This window comes from Triturus cristatus, chromosome 4_1 (genome assembly GCF_964204655.1).
Source record: "Triturus cristatus chromosome 4_1, aTriCri1.1, whole genome shotgun sequence".
Lineage (NCBI taxonomy): Eukaryota > Metazoa > Chordata > Amphibia > Caudata > Salamandridae > Triturus > Triturus cristatus.
Genome location: NC_140585.1, coordinates 403,175,121 through 403,196,569, shown reverse-complemented (window position 1 = coordinate 403,196,569; position 21,449 = coordinate 403,175,121). Strand labels below are relative to the sequence as shown.

Sequence of the window (21,449 nt, the reverse complement as noted above, 5' to 3'; positions counted from 1 at the left end):
CTTTAGGAAGGAAATGTGGGTTTGTTCTGAGCACAACTTTGTCTCGAAGTTGGAAAAACGGTTCTTCTAAGTATAGTGCCTGGAGCTCACCGACACGTCTCAATGAAGTGATAGCTATTAAAAAAAGTTACTTTCCAAAATAAAAATTGGAGTTGACAAGAATGTAGTGGCTCATAAAGGAGGCCGCCTGAGCCTTGCTAGTACAATGTTTATATTCCATGCTGGAGCTGGTGGAAGTGTAGGGAGAGTTACTCTTTTAAGTCCCCCCATACATGTTTTAATGGCAGGTATTTTGAATAAAGATAAATGTTAGTTTTGCAGAGGCTGCAATGGCAGCAAGGTGTAAGCGTATTGAAGTGTAGGCAAAGATGCAACAGATAAAGAATTGTTTGTATTTGTGCATCTAACAGGTTTACTTTTCTATGCTGGCAGTATACAACAAATAGTTTCCCTACAGCAGTGTAGCATTTTCTAGTTGTAGGCCTACAAGCTCGTTTAATATCCATGCATTGTTGTGGTAAGTTTAGGTACCCAAATTCTATGACTTCAGGGTCATATTGAATGGTTAATTTCCTTGGGATTGGGATATCTTATTTCGCCATGATTCTGTGTGAGAAGGTCTGGGTTGAGGGGAAGCTTCTGGTGTGGAACTAGTGAGAGTTACTGTAGTGTGGTAAACCATGGCTGACGAGCCCAAGCAGGAGCTGTTAAAAATAGGGTGAGGGAGGTCTGACTGAGCTTTCTGACTACTAGTGGAAGTAGTGAGAGAGGTGGATACATTTAGGCAAATATACCTGACCAGTTCATTCATCGAGCATTGCCCTTAGATAGTAGGTGTGGTAATATGGACGCAAAGTTTGGACATTTTGCATTTTCTGGGGTTGCAAAGAGTTTTTTGGGTTGAAACCCCCCATTTGTGAAAGTATGGTAGAAGAACTTTGGGGTGAAGTTCCCATTTGTGGACTTGATGTTGCATCCTGCTGAGAAGGTCTGCAACTGGATTGCTTGTCCCTGGTATGTGCTCTGCTAGGAGATGAATGTTGTGATGTACTGCTAAGTGCTACATAGTCTGGGCTTGGCGCAATAATTGTAGAGAGTGAGGGTCTCCTAGTTTCTGCAGGTAGTACATAATTGTCATATTGTCCATCCAGATTAGGACAACTTTGTGTAGGAGGCGAGGTAGGAACGCTTTCAATGCTAGGTGAACAGCTTCAAGCTCTAGGTAATTAATATGGAGACCCTGGTGTTTGAAACTCCATACACCCTAAATCGCAAGACCTTGAGGGTGTGCGCCCCAACCAGTCAGGGAAGCATCTACTGTGAGAATAGCTTGGGGAACTGGCTGTAAAAAATGTCCGCCCCTTGGACAGGTTTTGTGGATTCCACCACTGCAGAGAGTGATGTGTGTGAGTGTACCAACACTAGATTGTGGAGTTGACCCTGGGACCGTGTCCATTGACATGCAAGACATTCTTGCAGTGGTCTCATATGTAAACGAGCATGTGGGACTATTGCGATGCAGGATGCCGTTATGCCTAAAAGGTGCGTGAATGCTCTGTCTGTGACCTGGGTCCTAGTTTGAAACTGTTGGGCTAGTGTCAGAATGTTTTGTATTCTGGCTGTATTTGGGTATGCCAACTCCAAGTGAGCTTTAAGTATGGTCCCTAAAGACGGTTGTATTGAAGATGGTTGCAAGTGTGATTTTTTGCACACTGATGGTAAACCCTAGCTGATGTAGTAGGGTGAGAGTTTGCTGTGTATGTTGGCTGCAAAGGCGGGAGCTGTTTGCTTTTATTAGCCAATCGTCCAAATAAGGAAATTTGTGGATGTTTTGCCTGTGAAGATGTGCCGCTACTACTGCTAGGCATTTTGTGAATAACCATGGTGTGGTAGCGAATCTGAAGGGAAGACCCTTGAATTGATAGTGCTTTCTTTGGAAGACAAACCATAGGTATTTGCTGTGTGAGGGATGGATGGGTTTATAAAATTGTAGGAGTAGTTTAAGTCCCAGGCAGACATGAAGTTGCCTTTTTTGCAGTAATGGTATGATTTCCCGAAGGCTGACCATTTTGAAGTGTTCTGATAGGATATAGTGAATAAGGGGTCTGAGGTCGAGAATGTGTCGAAGTGGCCCTTCTTTTTTGGGAAAGAGGAAGTATAATGAATATACCCCTGTTCCGGGATGTTGAATATAGAATGGTTCTTTAGCTCCTTTGAGTAAGAAAACGGATATGTCCTGCTTGACAAGAGTTTGGTGCTGTATGGATAGTTTGTGTTTGCGGGGTGGAATATTTGGAAGAGTTGGGATGAGCTCCAGACAGTAACAATGTTGGATAATGGCCTACACTCATTGGTCTGTTGTGATGGATCCCCAGGATTGTAATATTTTGGAAGGCGTCCCAGACAGGTATTAGATGGTTGGGGGGGGAAAGGTGAGGAAGTCATTGTTCAGTGCTTTTATTTGCGGCACTGGTAGTTTTTCTACAACTGCAGCCTCTGAATATTGTTTCCTCTGTATGTGCCCCTGTCAAAGCTTTTAGAGGTGGACGACTGTCCTTGAATTTTATAGGAAGTTCCTGTGGTGTCTGTGGAGGCAGATCTAGCACCCTGTTTGAAATGGGCCCGATGAAAGGACACACAGAAGGTGGCAGTTTGTAGGGCCCCCACTGATTTTGCGATATCATTTTTTCAAAGATTGAGTCTACCTGAGGGCCAAAGAGGTGCTCTTTGTCAAAGGGAAGATTAAGAGTGGTCTGCTGCACTTCAGTTTAAAATCCCGACACACAGAGTATATCTACGTGAGGGTAGGCTGGTATTCATGCCTCCGGCGGCAGTTTCAGTTGAGTCTAATGCACATTTAATGGATATAACCTGCCCACATTGACTATTTCACAACCTCTTTTTTTGTATTCTTCTGGGAGATGTTGCAGGAGCCCCTCCATTTCATCCCAGTGAGCTATTTCATAGCATGGCATAAGAGCTGGGCTGTTGGGAATACGCCAATGATTAGCAAACTGGGCTGCTACCCTCTTTTCTGAGGCGCATTTATGTCTTGACTCCTTGTCTGGGGGCGGTGCATCCCCAGCTGTTTGGGAGTTAACCCTTTTCCTTGCATTAGCTAATACCTAGGAGTCTGGGGTGAATTGCCCTACAATATATGGGGCCAGATGGTGCTGCCTTCTATTTTTGTCAAGCCTTGGTGCTGTTATTCATGCTTTTACGAGGTCTTTAAAAATGTCTGCATGACGCAGCATTCCATTAAGGAGTGCTGAATATTGTGACCCAACTCAGAGTGTCTCAAAGAGGAAGTCATCCTCTATATGGTCCTTCTGTAAGGGCACTTGATATGCTGCAGCTCTGGCTAGCAGGTCTTGTTCGGCTGAAGCGTCCTCTGGGGGGATGGACAGGTGGGATAAATCATTAGCATGTGGCTCTATATCATAAGCATCACATGGATCCCTAGGATGTGTCCCCTCTGGTATATTATCATCTTCATTTTAATATAGGTGAATGAGGGGAACATGTTGCCTGCTTCATATTGTTCTGGTGTAGCAGGAGGTGGAGTGGATGCTGAGGTGGTGTTGGTGGGGCAGGAATGTGTAAAGGGCTAGTTGCAATGTCCTTTTTCTTCTTTTTGAGAGGTTGAATAGGAATGTCTACAGCCTCTTGAAAGACAGTTGTCTGAGGGTTGAGGCCATGCCTGCTGAAGAATAATCTTCTTTGTTCCAGGTTAAATCTGTAAAGTTTTCTTGCCCCGGATTGAGCCGTTCACGCATAACTCGAGAATTGGTTCAGGTGGAGTTTTCAGTCTAAAGCGGTAACATTTCGGTGCCGGGGAAAGTTTTTGTTACGGTGCCGGTGTGCTCAGAGCCGAAGTACAATGTCCCTTGTCCTTCAGTAACAAAGCTATTGTTCGATGTGTCGGTGCCAAATTAGATTTCGAGGTGGTGGAGGCCCCCGCTTTAGGCCAAAATTTCAGTACCGAGATCAGGGTTTCAGAGTTTGCATGTCGGTGTGCTCCATGGCTTTTATGCAGTGACGGGCCATGAGCAGTTTTTTCATCCGGAGACAATTTTTGGGGCTTCGGATCAGCGCAGTTGTACTCGAAGTCGACGTTTATGGGCAGACTCCAGGGATGGCTGGATTTTGTTGGGTCTCAGACTCGGAAACGGAATCTTGAATGGAGAAAGATTCTTCCTGGGCTGCTGATGCTTCCTAGTCTTCCTCACCAAAGATGTGGGCTGTGCCATCTGCTTGTCTGCTCTGCATTTCTTGGTGAAGCGAACGTCGGTCCCAAAGGGTCTTTTTAGATCAAAACTTTCAGGCATCAAAAGTGTCTTTTCGATGGACGAGCGAGAGGCATAGATTGCAGACCGAATGTTGGTTGGTATGAGGGTATTTGGAATGGCAATATGGACAGGAACGGAGTGCGTTCAATTAGCAGTTCAATTTCAGATAAGATCTGTCATAATTTAATGAGCCCTTCCGGACGTGGCCTATAGGCCGTCGAGGAGAATCACAGAACCAGAGGCGCAACATTTTATTTTGCTCGGAATGCAAAACTACGCAATTGAGACAATACTGTCCAGTAAGGGGGTCTACTGGCGAACCGAAGGGAGCCCGAAAGGATCTCAAACCGGAGTACGAGAGGAGTACCTCAGAACCAGTCAGCGAAAAGAAACAATCTAACAATGTAGTCGATACCCATGTGTAGTATCACCAAAAGGAGGAGTCACACAGCCTTGTAATCTTCTTTTAACAAAAAGAACTTGCAATCATCCAAGCCCACTTATGCGGACTTCGACTTATGCAAAGCATGTGTATCTACAGCTACACATGCCTCAAACATAAGCTTTCTTTTCTTGCTGATAGTGTGCCCACTTCAGTCAAGTAAACAGCATTTCTAGAAATCCTTTTTGTGACTATACTACTACACAAAATTCAAGTAGACCCATGAAATTATGAAATGCTGTTGTAATGTATTTATAGGGTAGTCTGTAGTCCAAGACACACCAAATTGACTTTTTAAAGACCAGGTCTGATCAGGCAGTGTAAAAGTGGCACTGGCGTATGTAGTAACAGGAATTCTGTTTCTCTAGTGCTACTGAAGCATGTAATGAAACCTTACTTAAATGCTTCACTTCTCATCAGAGCATTTTGTGCCTCAAGGGATATGTTAGTTAGATTAGTTAATGTTGGATGTATGCCTACAAATGTAAAACCACTGTGGTCTGCCAGATTCCCATTTCAACTTTGCCAGCAGTGTCACAGATGTTTATGAGGCCCATTTCCATTTTTTTTCATTACTATATGGGTGACGTTAGGCAATGCAGCATTCTACTCTAGTTATTTTACATTTATTCGCTTGTGCGGTCTTTGTACAATGTTACTGTTGACGTCTCAAAAATAAATTTGCCAATTTGTGCTTTGTCCACTAATCTCTGTTTTAGGGGTAAGGCAAATGCACTGAGAGGTGTTGGTTAACAACCTCTTACTGTCAGCAATCCAGGTCCAAAACAAACCAAATACAAAATATGAAAAGGATACAGAAAAAAGAGATTTTCCAACAGAATAGGATTATGGCGCAGGTATATTTCTGTTTTTTTCAAAAGAAATTAAGGTCTTTGGGCTGCCATAGAGAAAGGCTGGATGTATTTTATTATAATAATGCCTCAGCTGTAAAAACAAGTTCATGTTCGGTTACATCACACACACTTCCCAAGTGTACATTCTGCAATTGGTAATTAAATATCATCCATATAATTCCAACCAAAATATTTTCAATAGAGAGAAATTATCCTCTGTAGGAAAAACTGCAATATATAAAATGAATCAACTACTCAGAAAGTTTTATTTACAATTAACCATTGGTTTAATTTCTGAAGAAATAGTCTAAATATATCCATAAATTAACACTCATCTAAGAGTTCAAAACATTATCAATTCTAAAATATTGGTAATGGGTAAAGACTGCTACCTATATCAAGATTCTGTTGATTGAAAAAAAATAAAACGAATGTAAAACAAGAGCATAATTACTAACTTACATCAGTTCCATGTTTCCTTGTTGCTTGCGTACCCAGAGATCGGATCTTTTCCCTGTAAAGCTGAGCAGCACGGCTGTTATACTTCGCGTTGGTGTCATTTGTCACGCAACCATGTTGATGGAAAAAAGCAGTCTAGGGAACACAAAGAATACCTGAGAATACAAATGCACTTAACAAAATCAATGTGTCTGCATACATTCACTTTTCCTAGGATTCATGGGTTTTATCTTCTCTACACTAGGAGCACCTCATGATGTTCCCTTGACAGTATCTCATTAAAATAACTACAGAATAATGCTTCGTTATCATGGGTTGCATCATAGTTTTTGCATTATCTGACTCTTCCTAGATTGACTCTTCCCGGATTGCTACTATCATTTCAACAGACCAGTATAAGGACTAATATTTCAGCGTTTATAAGGTTCAAACTCACAATTTAGCCCTGGAAAGAGAACTGAAGGCTAGTTACTGTATTTTACTACAAAACATTAACAAAGCTACAAGTTGTGTCTTTGTCTAACTTACCCTTGTGTGCACTTGACTGCGAGCACGCGCATATACAAGTGAGAGGGAGAGGGGTAATGGGGAGAGGGGCAAAGGGGGAGAGGGGCAAAGGGGGAGAGAGGGAGTGTGCATTTCTTAAAACTGGTTGCACGTTTCTGGGGATGATAGGATCAGGTTCTGAACATTAACAGAAAAGGGGTTACCATGATCACAGCTCACAAAGGACCAATTCTTGTATTATCCAAGACCGAAATATATATGCAGTCGTTATGTGTGGGCTACAATATGCACCAGGAAAATGTTTATCCATCAGTTACTGGCCACAAATCATATATAGCTACGAGTTACTTTGCACAGAATGCCTGGACATTGGTGACTGTCAGCAACCACCCAAAGAAAGAGACAAAGGATAGGGCGAAGACTAAGACGAGGGATTCACTGGAAAATACAAGAGGCGTACAAACCTGACTCACACCATGTTAAAGTGTACAGGATACAGCAAAGGAGGTGGAAAGGAAATACACAGGGACATTTGCAGGAGGAGTCCCAGGGAAGACAATGAGACAAGGAAACAAACTTTATTTTTTTAATTTTTTTTATTGTCCTCATTGTGTAACCCTGATAGTAAATGAGATCTCGGGGTCCCCTCTCTCTATCCCACTTTCGCCATCCAGGCAAGGTTGCTTTTCCCGGAATTTTAGAGAGAATAGGAACCCCTTACTTCCAAATACTTTGGGAGAAGGTTTCCTATAGGGGGAGGGGGGGGGTGAGCTAGCCATTCTGGCTACTCTTTGGAACCTACATCAATGTTGTGTTACTCACACATAATCATCGGACTTTGTGACCAAATTTGAAGAGGGGACACCAAACCTTCTAACAAGGAAGGTGTCACAACCTTATACAATTATAAAAATAAAAAATAAAATTAGCCCATATACAACTGTCCTCTCTCTCTGTTGCTTTTCGACTTCTATATTGAGCCAGTGGCAGAATGTCTCAGGATGCATCCTTAAATTCCTCCTTTATGCTGACGACCTTATGATTTTTACGTCAGACTTGAAAGAAGCCTAAGTGCTCTAGAAGAGACCCTACTCAATTTTGGGAAAATTTCGGAATATCAGATAAACCAGGCCAAAACTGAAATCATGACATGGAACGAGCCCTTCTTGAGTCCTTATTGTAGGGATACAATTAGATACCTGGGTATCGATCTAGTTAAAAACCTGGATAAAATATCCCACATTAACATTCATAGAATTAAGGTTGAGGTGAAAAAGCTGCTGAAAGTTTGGAGTGGTCTCCCATTAACGATCCTGGGTAAATCAAATATCGTTAAAATGTCAGTCCTGCCGAAGTTCACTTTTATTTTTGGTGCTAGCCCGTTGGAGTTTAAAAGGGACACTATAAAGAAAATCCAAGGAGAGCTGTCGAGTTTTATCTGATCCTCTAATAACCAAGAATCGCCTGGAATAAAATTAGGAGAAAGAAAGAACAAGGAGGTCTTGCCAGCCCTGACCTCTTGGAATATTGTAGAGCCTTTCAATTTAAATCTTGTAGGACTTTGTTAGGCCCATATACACACTACCCATTATACCTACAGAAAATGACAAATAATACAAGCCACTTTTTATATAAGTTCGGTCATCCGAAATACTTCAAAAAAATAAAACTGAAGGTCTTTAAGTCTGCCGCTAAGTTGTGGTATTGTGTAAGATCTACGTTAGATATCCCTCTTTTTAGTGACAAAGCCCCGATTTGGGATTCACCAAGCACTCCAGAATGCCTTAAGGATACCCTTGCGCTTCCCCTAATATCATCTGGAATAATAGAATGGGGGCAATTGTTGTCTCGGAACAGAATACTAGACTGGGAGAAATTAGTTGAAAATATGAACCACCCTCTATCGAAATTCAAATACTACCAACTATTAAGCTGGGCAAGGTCTCTAAAAGAAAACAGAAAGGGTAACCGTCCTTTAGAAATGAAGATGCTGGAGAAGGATTCATTTAAGAAAGAAATATCATACTGGTATTGGTCTATTATCGCTGATGGTGAGGAAGTATTCCGGATCTCAGAGAGAATATGGGGGAAAGACCTGCCGACGCTGGATTTGAATAATCTCTGGCAAGTATCTATGAGCAAATGCTGGTCTATTGTAACTTCTGCTGCATTAAAAAGAAACCACTTATTTACCACTCAGAGCGTATTGGACCCCGAAGAAGTTATCCAAATTTAGTGGAGCAGCAGTGAAGTGTTGTCCGAAATGTGGACTACAGAACGCAGATGACCTGCACATGTTCCGGCTGTGCCCCTTCCTTGATGATTTCTGGAGGGATGTGGGTAAGACCTTAGGAGAGGCAGCAGGAAGACAGCTAACTGTAAGTATCCATTTAGCTATCTTTGGGGTGTCGGACGTAAATGTAGTGGGAAATGTAAATAAGGCTCAGGAAGATTTGATCTTTTTATTGATACTTTTGGCCAGGAGAGAGGTGTGTATAAAATGGCTAAGTCTTACCCCTCCACTTCATAGCGGGTGGCTATCTTCAGTTTTAAAAGTGTATAATTTAGATTAAAAAAAGAAACCATTCTCTAAGAAATATAAGTTCTGGGAGATATGGGAAAAGTTGTATATGGGCTAATTTTATTTTTATAAAGGAAGGAAACAAGCTTGACAAGGTATTGTACAACACACAAGACACATTGGTGTGGCAGAGAGATGGTAGGGATGAGAATTGACAAGTAGAAAGCAACAAAAGGGTCCAGGATGTCTAAATGCCAGTGGAGTGAGATTAGAGCCTCTACACTCTAAAGTGGCTAGGTTTTCATCTTCCTCCTTTTGTTAGTCTAACAGCCATGCTACAGAGGAGATTTCTTTTAGGACAAGTATTGAAAAACTGGCCATTTCACAACATTCACATTAAAACCCACTAAATTAAAAATGACATTCATAGGTCAAAACAACATTTTTGTGTTGAGGCAATGACTCATGTCTCTAAAGGAGGGGGAGATAACACACTGTATGAACTTCAATGTCTCGAAAGTAAAGCAGATTAGTAAAGTATGTGCATAAAACCTGCTTTCAACATTAAGTAAAGTTGAAATTAACGGTTTTAAAAGCGAATACAAAAACATGTTTTAACGTACTTACAGCATTAGCATTTCCTCCAATCTGCATGCATCTCAACTGAAACCAAGACCAGTTAGAATCCAATTCTGTAGATCTGTTAATAAAAACGCGTAAAACTGATTTGGAGAAACTGATTTTCTCACTTATACTTGAAAATGGGAGAAAAACGTTAGCTTTTTCTCATAAATACTCCATTTCATAAATTATCTCAGGGCTTCAATACAACCATCCTGCAAACCCTAATTTGGGTGTGTGTCACATGAGGGTCAGATTTTTCTGCAATTACTACAGCCAGCACGTTTTACCACAAATATTTTGCGTGGCAAACCCATCAAACTTTCCTTAGGCAAGCACCACATATTCCAAGTCTTCAGAATGTAGAAAAACTGAGACTAGCCTCTTGTATACACCCAATTTACTAAACTACTACAAAATAAAAAATGATATTAAGCTGCAGATGTCATGTTCTTTATAATCCAATACTATACAAGTTTAATCGTTTTAGGAATGCCTTATCAAGGAGCATGCTCTCATCAATTTAAAGGTTTTACAGCCACAAACAAGAGTTGTTGTTGTTATTTTAAACTTGATCACATTAACCCCCTAAACCTATATAAAGCGAGAGAAAGACAAGAGTGTCTATAAGTGAATCTGGCTATGGATGGATCATAGCACACTCTTCTTCCTAACAATGGTAATAAGTAGCTCATCACACCCTGCACATCTGCATGAATGGGTTATACTATGCTGCACTTTCATTAGTTATGAAACACTGGTATCTACGTAGAACCCCAGTGTAATCTCAATACATACAGATATAGTAGGAGCAGTGAAGATCCAGATTATGATGGTTCAGCAGAAACATAAGACTTAACTTTTGCAATATAGTAACAAATGTCAGTCTGAACTTATTAGTACACTGCCTCTATAACATTTTAGCGGGCCATATTTTTACTGGCATAGTAATTCCTTTGTGGTCAGTCGTATATAAATATAAGGGTCACATGACTTAAGGATGATACTACACTAAGACATAACACACCAACCTGCAAGAAAATACATTACTTACCACTAACTGTGGTTTTCCAGCATTGGCATCTTTCAATGAATCAAATGCTTGAATCATTCACCATCGAACTAGGAGTCCTACAGTAAAACTATACAGTACAATGCTAAACATTGCTTATAACAGCTATCGAACTCTCACGTTAATCCCTTATCGTTTAAAAGAAAACAACCTCCAACCCATCCGGTCTCGGCACCCCATAGAATACTCCACACAGAGGTTTCCATCTCTCAGATTGTTTGGCACAAGTGTGAATCTGAAACAGTATCAAGAAAAATGTGAGCCTGTCGGGGGCGAAGGGTTGGTTGCATGTGAATATAAGAAAGATGCCAATACTGGAGAACCACGGTTACAGGTAAGTAACTTATTTTCTTCTCCAGCATTGGATCTTACATAGATTCACATGCTTGAATCAGAAAAGCAGTCCAAGAGTAAGTATGGTATACACAAATAGATATATACATGGATCAACATATGTAATTGTCAACATGCACAAGAGAACAGTGGATGGAGGGGTAGAAATACAGTGAGAGCACACCTTTACTTAAATAGATGTTGCATCACAGGCTGCCCCACTGCCACTTCATTTAGCACTGTGGAATCCAAGCAGTAGTGCTGCATACATGTATGTCTACTCTTACATGTTCCTGCACTGCAAATTTCTTGGTAGGCACACCGGCTAATAAGGTTGTGGAAGTTGATACACTTCACGTAGAATGTGCACGCACTTTAGTCTGTAAAGGTCTGTCAGCTTTTTGATAACAGAAATGTATAGCAGCCGCTATCCAAGGTGCTATACCTTATTTGGAAAGTGGAAACCCTTTCCTAGGAGTACTGTATGCCACCAGCAGCTGATCTTATTTATGTAGTTTTTTTGTCCTGTGAAGCTAAAACTTCAAACATCTTTTGATATCGAAAGAAAGCAATGTTCTTTCGGCTACATCTGTTGGATGTGGAAAGAATGTCTTCAACACTATTGGTTCATTTAAATGAAATTCTGACGGTACCTTAGGAATGAATACTGGGGTCGTTCGTAGGATCACTTTCATCCCTGAACTGCATAAAAGGCTACTGAATGGTGAAAGCTTGTATTTCACATACTCTCCTTGCAAATGTTAATGATAGTAACAGCACCACTTTCCGGGAAAGACATTTTAGGTGAGCCTTGTGAATGGGCTCAAATGGAATCTTCATTAACTGCAAGAGTACTGTATTCAATTGCCAGAGTGGAGGAGGATGCTTAACTGGCAGATAGATCCCTAAAAAGTCCTTTGAGAAACTCTGTGATGAGACTGCTAGACCATAATGATTGCGACTTCGAAGACCTTCTGAAGCAAGATAGGCAGTCAAGTGTACATTTACTGAGGAATGAGCAAAACCCAACTGCGTCAGATGTAATAAGTAAGGCAGAGGAGGCGTGGCTTGGCAAGCCAACATGGCAGTCACACTGCAAGAGTGCTCCAGACCTCTCTTGGATCATTTGTCATCCAGACTCTCCTCCAGTGACAGCTACCCAGCTGGGGTGCCTCTAAACTTGCGGCGCCCTCCCCTGCAGCAATCCTGTGATCAAATAGCACTTGTGGGGATCAATGTAGCTGCTGGTGACAATCCGATGGCACGGGAGATGCTGGATCGGCAACTAGCTGAGATAGGAATGATCCTGCACACAGCCTTCGGGGCCCTTCTGCAGCTTTAAAAAAAGGGCAGCCTGCTGTCGAGAAGTGCTAGCGAGGCCCGCAGCATTCTTGAGGTGAGGAGGAGGCACCTGGGGAGGGGTAGACCTGGGCTCACCAGAGGCTGTCGACCTGCGATCGGCAGGGCACCTCAAGGGACCGGACATCTGGCGAGTGCTCCAGAGCATTTAACTGGGGAAGGCTCAAAAGATCTGAGACCTTGCAGAGGGCGCCCTCCCAGACCCTGTTTTGTCTGGGCCCACAAACACTGTTTTAGTGAGGCCCAAGGTCGGTGAGTTTAAGGGCCAAACTGCGGATGTTACCAGCGATCCCTGACACTACGAGACAGACTGACACTCCGGGCGGATTTTGGGAGCCCGAGGGAGCCCTTCGAATCCGGCTCGACTGTGGGAACCACTCCTGGCTCCGGGCATGTGGCCCCCGGGACAGCTTTGAAGGCCGCTCCGTGAGGAATGCATAATCTTCAGTGGAGGAAGCACCTGGGAGCCCACACTGGGCCCTTGGATGGTGGCCTCCTCCGGTCCCAGAACAGGGGACATGGGCTGGTCGACATGGTGTCCGCACGGACGGGCAGATATTACCGGGGAGTGGCTGGACTTACAGAGGTGACATACCCCGGAGACGTCCGGTCAGGGGTGGGGGCCCTATGTGGACTGGGGCTGCGCTGCTCGGCCCGCGATCAGCTCCAGCAAGGAACTTTGAACGGACCCAAGGAGCTCCCTAGTTCCCTGGCCTGCTCTGTCACACGTGTGCGATTGTGGGTTCCAGTGCACCACCGGGGACGTCCTGTCTGATTTCCCCCCACCCCCTCCCGCCCCCCTAGGCCCGGATCCCCTTCACCGTGACCTCCCACTCTCTGGGCCTCATGCAGCGGCTACATGCTGCCGGGGACGCAGTCTAGTGGGCGCAGCGATTCTGGCATTCCGGACTCATAAAACTGCCGAGATTTGCCTGGCATCGTAAGGTCCTTCCGTGTAAGCAAGTCCCCCGAGGTTCCTGAAGCATGAACGCCACAGCACGCGACGGATACGGGCTACCCCCTCGTGGGGCTGAGCAACCATGGAGAAAGACAGAGGGGCTAAGCCCCAGTCGACTCAGACCCGAATGGAACAATATACCATTTATGGTCCTGGGCATGGAGAGGACCCCTTCTGCAACCAATCATCCGGAGGCGACCTGGCTACCATCCACCAGGCCATCAATACCTGCCAGGAATCCATGGAGAGAAAGACTGGAGTGGTACGAGTGGACATGGACCTCATCCGACAAGACCTCTGCAACGCAATCGCTCGCATCACAGCAACAGAATCCTGCATCTCGGAAGTCGAGGATGATGTCCCCAACCTAAAGGTGCAAGTAAAGCAGCTCCTGTCTCGCACAACTGCGCTTAATAAACCACCCGAGGACGCTGCAAGCCGATCACGGAGGAATAAACTTCGCCTGGTGGGCCTGCCTGAGGGGTGTGAACCCTCACAGATGAATACCTTCATCGAAGACTGGATAACATCCTGGTTGCCCCTGAATGCCTCCGCAAGCCCAACATGGGCAAATTATTGCATGGATACTAAATTTCAGAGATCGCAATGCCATCCTGCAAGAAATCCGCTCCCGATCTGAGTTATTCCACAAAGACGCCAAAGTTATGATCTTCCCCGATTACACAAAAAAGCGCAAGCCCAACGAAGATCATATACATATGTGAAACCGAGACTGTGGGCCCTCAACTTTCAATACAGACTCCTCTTGCCGGCCCATCTCAAAGTGATATTCCAAAATAAGGCACACTTCTTTGATACACCAGATGTGACATGGACTTGGGCGACCGAGGAATGTCTTATCAGCCCATCGAAGGGCGCCCCCTCAGTCACAGCCCCAGAACGGCCGCGAGCAGGTGTGGGTGCGGACTCTCGTGGACGGTGCACAAGATCCAGAACACGACGATCATCAGCACCCCAGGAACCGGTGGAAATCCATGAGAACTAGACTGGACCAGACGCTGGAGGCGCATTCCATTGAATCTCCAGGGGCCCAGCTCTGAGGAAACGGACCATTCACGCTGCCCCCATGTCGGACTACGCATACCATTACTATCAATGTCTTAAACTGGAGGAAACAACAATCCTTAATTGTAGAGCAACCTTACACATTGCCATACACAACGCTTTAATTGCTAGTTTTTCCAACACTCTAAATCGTCGTTTTCTGGGTGACAGATGATTCATTTGGGAAGTATGGGGAAGGGGGTTGGTTGGGAGGGTGGGAAGGGTCTGTTTTCCCTGCTTTTCTTTGTGTTAATCTGTTCTTCTGCAACACTGTGTACAAACTTTACGATGCATCCCTGCATGGTCTGCGTAGTGTAGCTGTGCACCCTCACCCGCTTCTTGAGCCTGGCCTTCGAAGACATCTGAGCACCCCAGACCTCTGGCCCGCACGCTGCTACCCTACCATGAGGTCACAACCTTATAGTGGGGGGCAAACCCCTTAGAGTCCTTTCATGGAACGTCAATGGACTCTTAGATAAAATTAAGTTGACGGCGATCTTAAATTACGCAAAAAGGGTTCACCCAGACGTCCTTTTACTGCAAGAGACTCACCTGATGGCAAATAGATTCCCTTCTTAGTACGTCAGGGCTTCAATAGAGTTGGGCACTTAGGGTTCGCTAGAGGGGCTTGAGGACTGGCAATCCTTCTGCGGGGCTACCTCCTATTCACACCGATCCACACAGTTGTTGATCCTCAGGGCCATTTCATGACCCTTCGAGGTACCCTTGGGGGCACGACTATTAATCCGATAGCATTGTACACCCCGCCTGCAAACTTAGACTCCACATTCCAGGCAGCTGTAGAGTCACTATCCTCCCTCCCCCAAGGTCTGACGGTGATTGGAGGAGACTTCAATGCTGTCCATGACCAAACCAAAGATGCCACGGGCTCACCATCCTCCCATAGAAGGCTAGGGACTAAACGTCTCAGAGACTGGTCCACTAAGCTGGGACTCTGCGACATCTGGCGTACCTGGCACCACAGAACAACACACTATATGCATACATCTGCTACCCATCATACCCATTCCCGCATCTTCATACCCGCCCCAGAATGCAGACTAGTCACAGATCCTGGTGCGAGGCGTATCAGATCACTACCGCTCCTGCTGTAAGTGGCAGGCTCCTCAGGAGCGCTACGTCCCATATGGGAGGCTGAATGCATGGTTCCTCCAGGACCAGAAATATAAGGAGGGGAGAGGAGTTGGCCTAACGGCTAAAGCGGTCGACCTCGAATCTGGGGTACAGGGTTCGAGTCTCGGCAAGGACGCTGAACATCCTGTGATTTTGGGCAAATCACTTAATCTCCCCGTGCCTAACAAAAATGAATGTGTCCTCATGTAACACAACTGGTTCTATGTGAAGTGCTCCGATACCCGATCAAGCTCGCGCTATATTAAAACATCTTCCGTACAGAGGGCACTGTCCAATCTCTCGGTACATTGCGGGAGGCGTGTAAGGCCACAATTTGAGGGTACGCTAAGGGGTTCTTCAAGCATAGACGGCAGGTCCGAGATTGCCATCTCTCCCACCTCGAGGTCAGCGCCCTCCACTTAGAAAGGGCCGCGGCCACAGTGAACGGAGAGGCGGACCGCTGGCAACTCCACTTAATGCAGGAGGTGATCAGAATCTCTCTTGAATCTGCCAAGATGATCTGGAAGTCCTCAGTGGTACGGTCGTATGGCTGGGGACACAAAAATGGCAAACTGCTCCACTGGTTTGCTACTCCCCAAGCCAACCAGATAGTCCCCGAAATTCAAGACCCCAGTGGGCAAGCCTTTCACACTACGCAGAGCTTTATTCAGCAGATCATTCGCACACACCAGCCCCCACCTCCCTCTATCTGTGGTGTCCCCCTCCAGTAGCTTCATGACAGGGAAGTTGAGGCCTTAGACAAACCCATCACCACTGAGGAAATCGGTGAAGCAATATCAGCTCTGGCTACTCGCAAGACTCCCTATGCGACGTTCTGAGAAATCTTAACCCCACAACTCCACACCCGGTTTGATGATGTTCTGGAAAGAGGTGCCTCTCCCCCTGACATGTACACAGCCACCATCGTGGTCATACCCAAAGCAGACCTCCCCAATCTCATGTTGTAACTACCGCCCAATCTCATTATTTAATACGGAGATTAAAATTTACGCCATGATTCTCGCCACCCGCCTGAAACGGGTGATTCATAATCTCATACACCTTGACCAGTGTGGCTTTATGCCGCTTCAGAGAACACTGCACTGCCTGAGATGCCTTCATGTGGCCCTCGCTCACCGTCGTCTCCTCACTTTATTTAGCCTCAGTGCTACTTGACTTCGAAAATGCCTTTGATACAGTCGACTGGCGCTATTTGGGGAGTGTACTGAAGAGTGCGGGTTTTGGTCCTCGATTTCGGAAACTGGTAGAAGTCCTCTACTCCAGCCCGTCCGCCAGAGACCTTGTAAACGGGGCACTATCGGATGGATGCCTTCCCCATCAAGAGGGGTACCCGGGCAGGGGTGCCCACTCTCCCCCCTCCTCTTCACTTTCACAATAGAGCCTTTGGCTTGTCTAATGATGAGCGGATTGAGGGATGGCTTTAGCATGGCTCCCATGAGGACCGGATCGCCCTATATGCGGACGATGTCCTGCTCTTTCTGGCAGACCCGGCCCATTCTGGACGGAGATGCCTCCAAATCCTCCAGTCCTTTAGAAGCAGGCCCAATGCTCTCTCACACCAGACTAAATCTAATATAGTGCCCCTGCATCCCTGATGGGTGTGTGTGGACTGGCAAGCCACCTTTCCCCTATGGAGACTCTTTACCTTGGTATTTGGGTGGCCCTTCTTCCAGAGCGGACCTTTTCCCTCAACGTGAGCCCGCTGCTCAAACATACAAAAGATGACCTAAGGCGTTGGCAATCCCTTCCAATAAACCCCCTCTGTAGGATTACCCCGTTCGAAATGATGGTTCTCCCAGTCTCCTTTATGTACTTCAGAACCTCTCGCTCCATATCCCCCGCAGCTGGTTCCGTGGGTTAGATAGATTGACTACAACTTTTTCTCTGGGGTGGCTCAAGATCGCAGCTGGTTCTCGTGCACGGCCAGCGGCCCCCATATGATGTAGGTATGGGGAGGATGAACCCCTTTCTGTACTGCCTGGACACTCGCCTATTTGCGATCCACGACTGCTTCAATGGCGGATGGGTGGATCCGGCCTACTGGCCCGAGCTAAAAAGCCTCCAATTCTCCGGATCCAGGCCATATTATACGGGGTCCCAATTCCTCATGCTCTACCAGCAGTCACCAGAATGGCCCTCTTTGCGTGGCGGTCTGCTTGCGACACACCCAATGGGACGCCAAAATTACACTACAGACACCTCTCTGTTACGGCACTTGGCTGCGGGAGGTGGGGTCATTGGCGGGCTTTCAGGAATGGGACCGGACTGGTATCACCCATTTGGGAGAGGTGTGGACGGGGGAAATTTGTCCTCCTCCCAACAGGTGCAGCAAACATTCCCCACAGTCTACTCAATTCTATAAATACCTCCAATAGCTGGACGCTCGTCCTCCACATTCCTGATCACTTGACAGTCTCGGAGTTCAGTCCAATGGAAGCTAAGCTCCTCATGGGAAATCTGGGAAAGGGGGGATATACAAAATCTACTAGTCCTTGATAAACACACCCCGTCCACGCTAGACTCCCTTAAGACCCACTGGGAGCAATGGCTTGGTCCACTGGAGGAGGAAGACTGGAGAGATTCACTAATGGCTCCCAGGGTACTAACTATATTGGCCAGGCTCTGCCTCATTCAAATATAATATCTTCACTGTGCAGATCTTACTCCTGTGAGGCTGTACAAAGTGGGGTTCCTCCTGTCCCCATAATGCCCTCTGTGTGAAGCGGAACCAGCTGACTTTTACCATATGGTCTGGTCCTGCGTCGTCCTTTCCAAATACTGGGAGTCTACTGTAATTGAGCCGAGTGCCATACTGGACAGGGCGGTTCCCCTTAGTCCTCTCGCTGTGCTCCTGGGGGTGATGGATGGGCTGGATGGTTCCCGTACTGACAAGTTGCTCCTGGGGACGGCCTTGCTGGTGGCCAAAAGATATTGCAGCAGCGTGGAAAGACTCAATAGCCCCCTCTATTGTAAAATGAAAACGGGAGTGGACTGGTGTGCCATCCAAGAAAAGACAGCCTATAAGACACAAGGTTGCTCGGCAAAGCACAGGCATATATGGGGCAAATGGCTGGGCTTGCTGGACTGAACTGCCACGGGGTGGTTGGGAGGTCTGGAGGGTGGGGGGGGGGGGGGAGCTAGATCTTCCCCATTGCTGGGCCTGATGAGGAAATGCTCCGTGAATGTACTGAAATATCTGATATGTCGCAGTGACGTTCTGTTCCTTTTTGTTGAATATGAAAACCAATAAACTAGTTTATCAAAAAAAATAAGTAAGGCAGATTCGAATCCGGTGTACATGCTATAGGGTACATTTTTGACCTTTGACACCAGATAAAAAAAGTGCTTCCATTTAAGCCTACAAGTCTTGTTTGTACTATCGGCTCTAGCTAAAATTTATTTGCATTCTCTTGAGATGTTCAAGCGTGCAAATTCATTGTGGTCAGGAGCCAAGCTGACAAGTATAAAGAGTTTGGGTCGGATTAAGTACTTGGTCCTGGTTCATCGTTAGTAGATAAGAAAGTGGTTGTTACTGGGTGTGCGGTTTCTCCGATATGAAAAGTAGGGCTGTGAACCAAATGTTGCCTTGGCCATTTCAGAGTTATAAGAATGATCTTGCAAGATTCCAACTTCATCTTTCTGAGAAGCTTGGTATCAGAGGAAAAAGCATAGGCAAAGATTCTGGACCATGCTATTGAAACACATTTCCCCCACGACCCTGATTTTGGATGCTAGCTTGCATAGGATCTTGGGAAGTTGCGAACAAGCCTAGATTTGGTCTGCCCATTGAAGAAAAATGTCTGTCAGACCTTCTTGGTTGATTTTCCATTCATGGCAGGAGCTTTTCATCGTGCTTAGTCTATCTTCTTTGACATTGTGTTTCCAAGGCACATGTGTTGTGCTTTCAGCATTTTCTGATGTCGGATTGACCTCTCCCATATTTTCTGTGCCTCTGGAGACAGTGCTTGCCATCTTGTGGCACCTTGTTTGTTGATATTATGCACAGTTGTTGTATTGTCTGTGCGGATGAGCACTGCTGAGCCTTTTATCCTTGGAAGGAACACTTGTAAAACCAGGTTTACTGCTTCGAGTTCCAGACAAATGCTATGCAGACTTAACAGAGATGATGCCCATTTGCCGCTGATTTGCAAATCTTGAAGATGAGCTCCTCAACGTTTTAATGAATTAGAATATGGAAATAAGCATCTTGGAGATCTAATGTGTCTTCTAGTCTCTGTGGTTCAGAAGCTGAAGGATGTCTTTAATGTGGACCATGAAATGTTTGCTTAGATATTTGTTAATGTTTCACAAATCCAGAAAGGGTCTCTATTACCTGAACTTCTTCCTTATTAAGGCGAAATGGCAGTAAAAATCCCTTCCTTTCTGGTTCCCAAGGACTCATTCAATGCCTCATTTGCTGAGCACTGTTTTGACTTCTAGCTTCAAAAGATATAGGTGCTTTTGCGGATCCTTTAGAGGTAGAGTTGGTTTTTGAGCGAATTGCCGTGTATGCGCAATTGGGTCCAAAACCCACTGGTATGTAAATATGACTTATAAAGCGCAAACTCATGCCGCGAGGCTTCTTGGCACTGTTGAAGTCTGATTTAGGTCGCAGCAATATCCTTGTTGGGTCAAGCGGGTGCGTCAATGTCTTCTATTCCTGAGTAAAAAGCCAGGTTTTTATTTCAAAAGGTTTTTATTGGTTTTAGTTTTTAAAAACACATACAAAAAACAAACAGCGGTGGGAGGCACCAGCACAACTCACAGATCAAGATATAAGAAGCTCAAATTACATTTTCATCTTGTGTACTAGGTCTCAACCTGTAATGACAGCCACTTTAATGTATCTCATCTGGTTGTAGCTGGAGTCGACAAAGAAAACTTCATAATTTAATCCCAGCGTGGGTCTTGTTTTTCTTTTTGTTTTGGACACAAGCGATTCCCACCATTATCCACTCTTCTCACATAACTTAAAAACAAAACAAAACAAACTATAGTATCACTGAAGCTTAGAATCACGGTTGGTCATGGGTGAGGACAGGCCAACGTGGGCAGTGCCCGGAGAGATCCCCTCTTGCCTCTCAGCTCGAGAGTCACAGTCATCCAGATAGTTAGATAAGAAAGATATCGACTGCCCTCAACCTGGAGCCACAAGAGAACAGGGGCAAACCTTCTGACAAATTCTACCAAGGGGGCCCAGGTATAGTCCAACCCTGTTCTCATGACTTCTACTATGTCCACCAATCTTTCCATTGCTAGTGCTCGCCATAGCCTGGCTTGCCATTGTGCAAGGGAGGGGGCCTCCACCTTCTTCCACGCTGCAGCTATTACCATTTTGGCGGCCCCTAAGCACAACTACATTACAGAGCGGTCTCCAAGGGTTTGGCGATTCAAGCTAGGGTCCCGGATCCCCAATAGTGTGTGTTCCATTGTAGCTGGAATTGGATAACCCAGGATCGTTTTAATTTGGGATAGGATTTCCTTCGCAAAAGGGAGTAAGTCGCTGGTTGCAGCTGACCGGATCGGAGATTGTTGTACACAGTGTTTGCTTTGAATGTAATGGAGTTTTTCAGAAGATTGAAGAATGCACCAAAGCATTTAAGCTTCAAAGGTCATTAACTTCCCATTTTTAAAAAGATCTGAGATCATAAGGCATCCCCCCTCCCTCCCAACCTCGAACGGCCCCTCCTGTAGAGACGGTGGGAACTCAAGATTAAAATGAATGGGAATCTAGGGAGAAGAGAAGGTGCTCGGAGCATCGATCTGTTAAGGTCATCCCAAACCTGTAGAGTGGTAGCCGTGGGGGTGCTAATG

At 45.3% G+C, this 21,449-nt stretch overlaps 1 protein-coding gene across 4 annotated transcripts in view; it reads right to left on the bottom strand.

The window, feature by feature from the left end:
* ARFGAP3 (ARF GTPase activating protein 3) overlaps nucleotides 1-21,449 on the bottom strand; it is a 419,690-nt gene that overhangs the window by 266,374 nt on the left and 131,867 nt on the right. For all 4 annotated transcript variants that reach the window (XM_085652495.1, XM_085652493.1, XM_085652496.1 and 1 more), the window contains exons 3-4: nucleotides 9,700-9,772; nucleotides 6,048-6,179 (exon numbers count right to left, since the gene is read on the bottom strand). In XM_085652495.1, coding sequence (XP_085508621.1) covers nucleotides 6,048-6,179; nucleotides 9,700-9,772 — 205 coding nt within the window. The remainder of the gene's footprint in view (nucleotides 1-6,047; nucleotides 6,180-9,699; nucleotides 9,773-21,449) is intronic.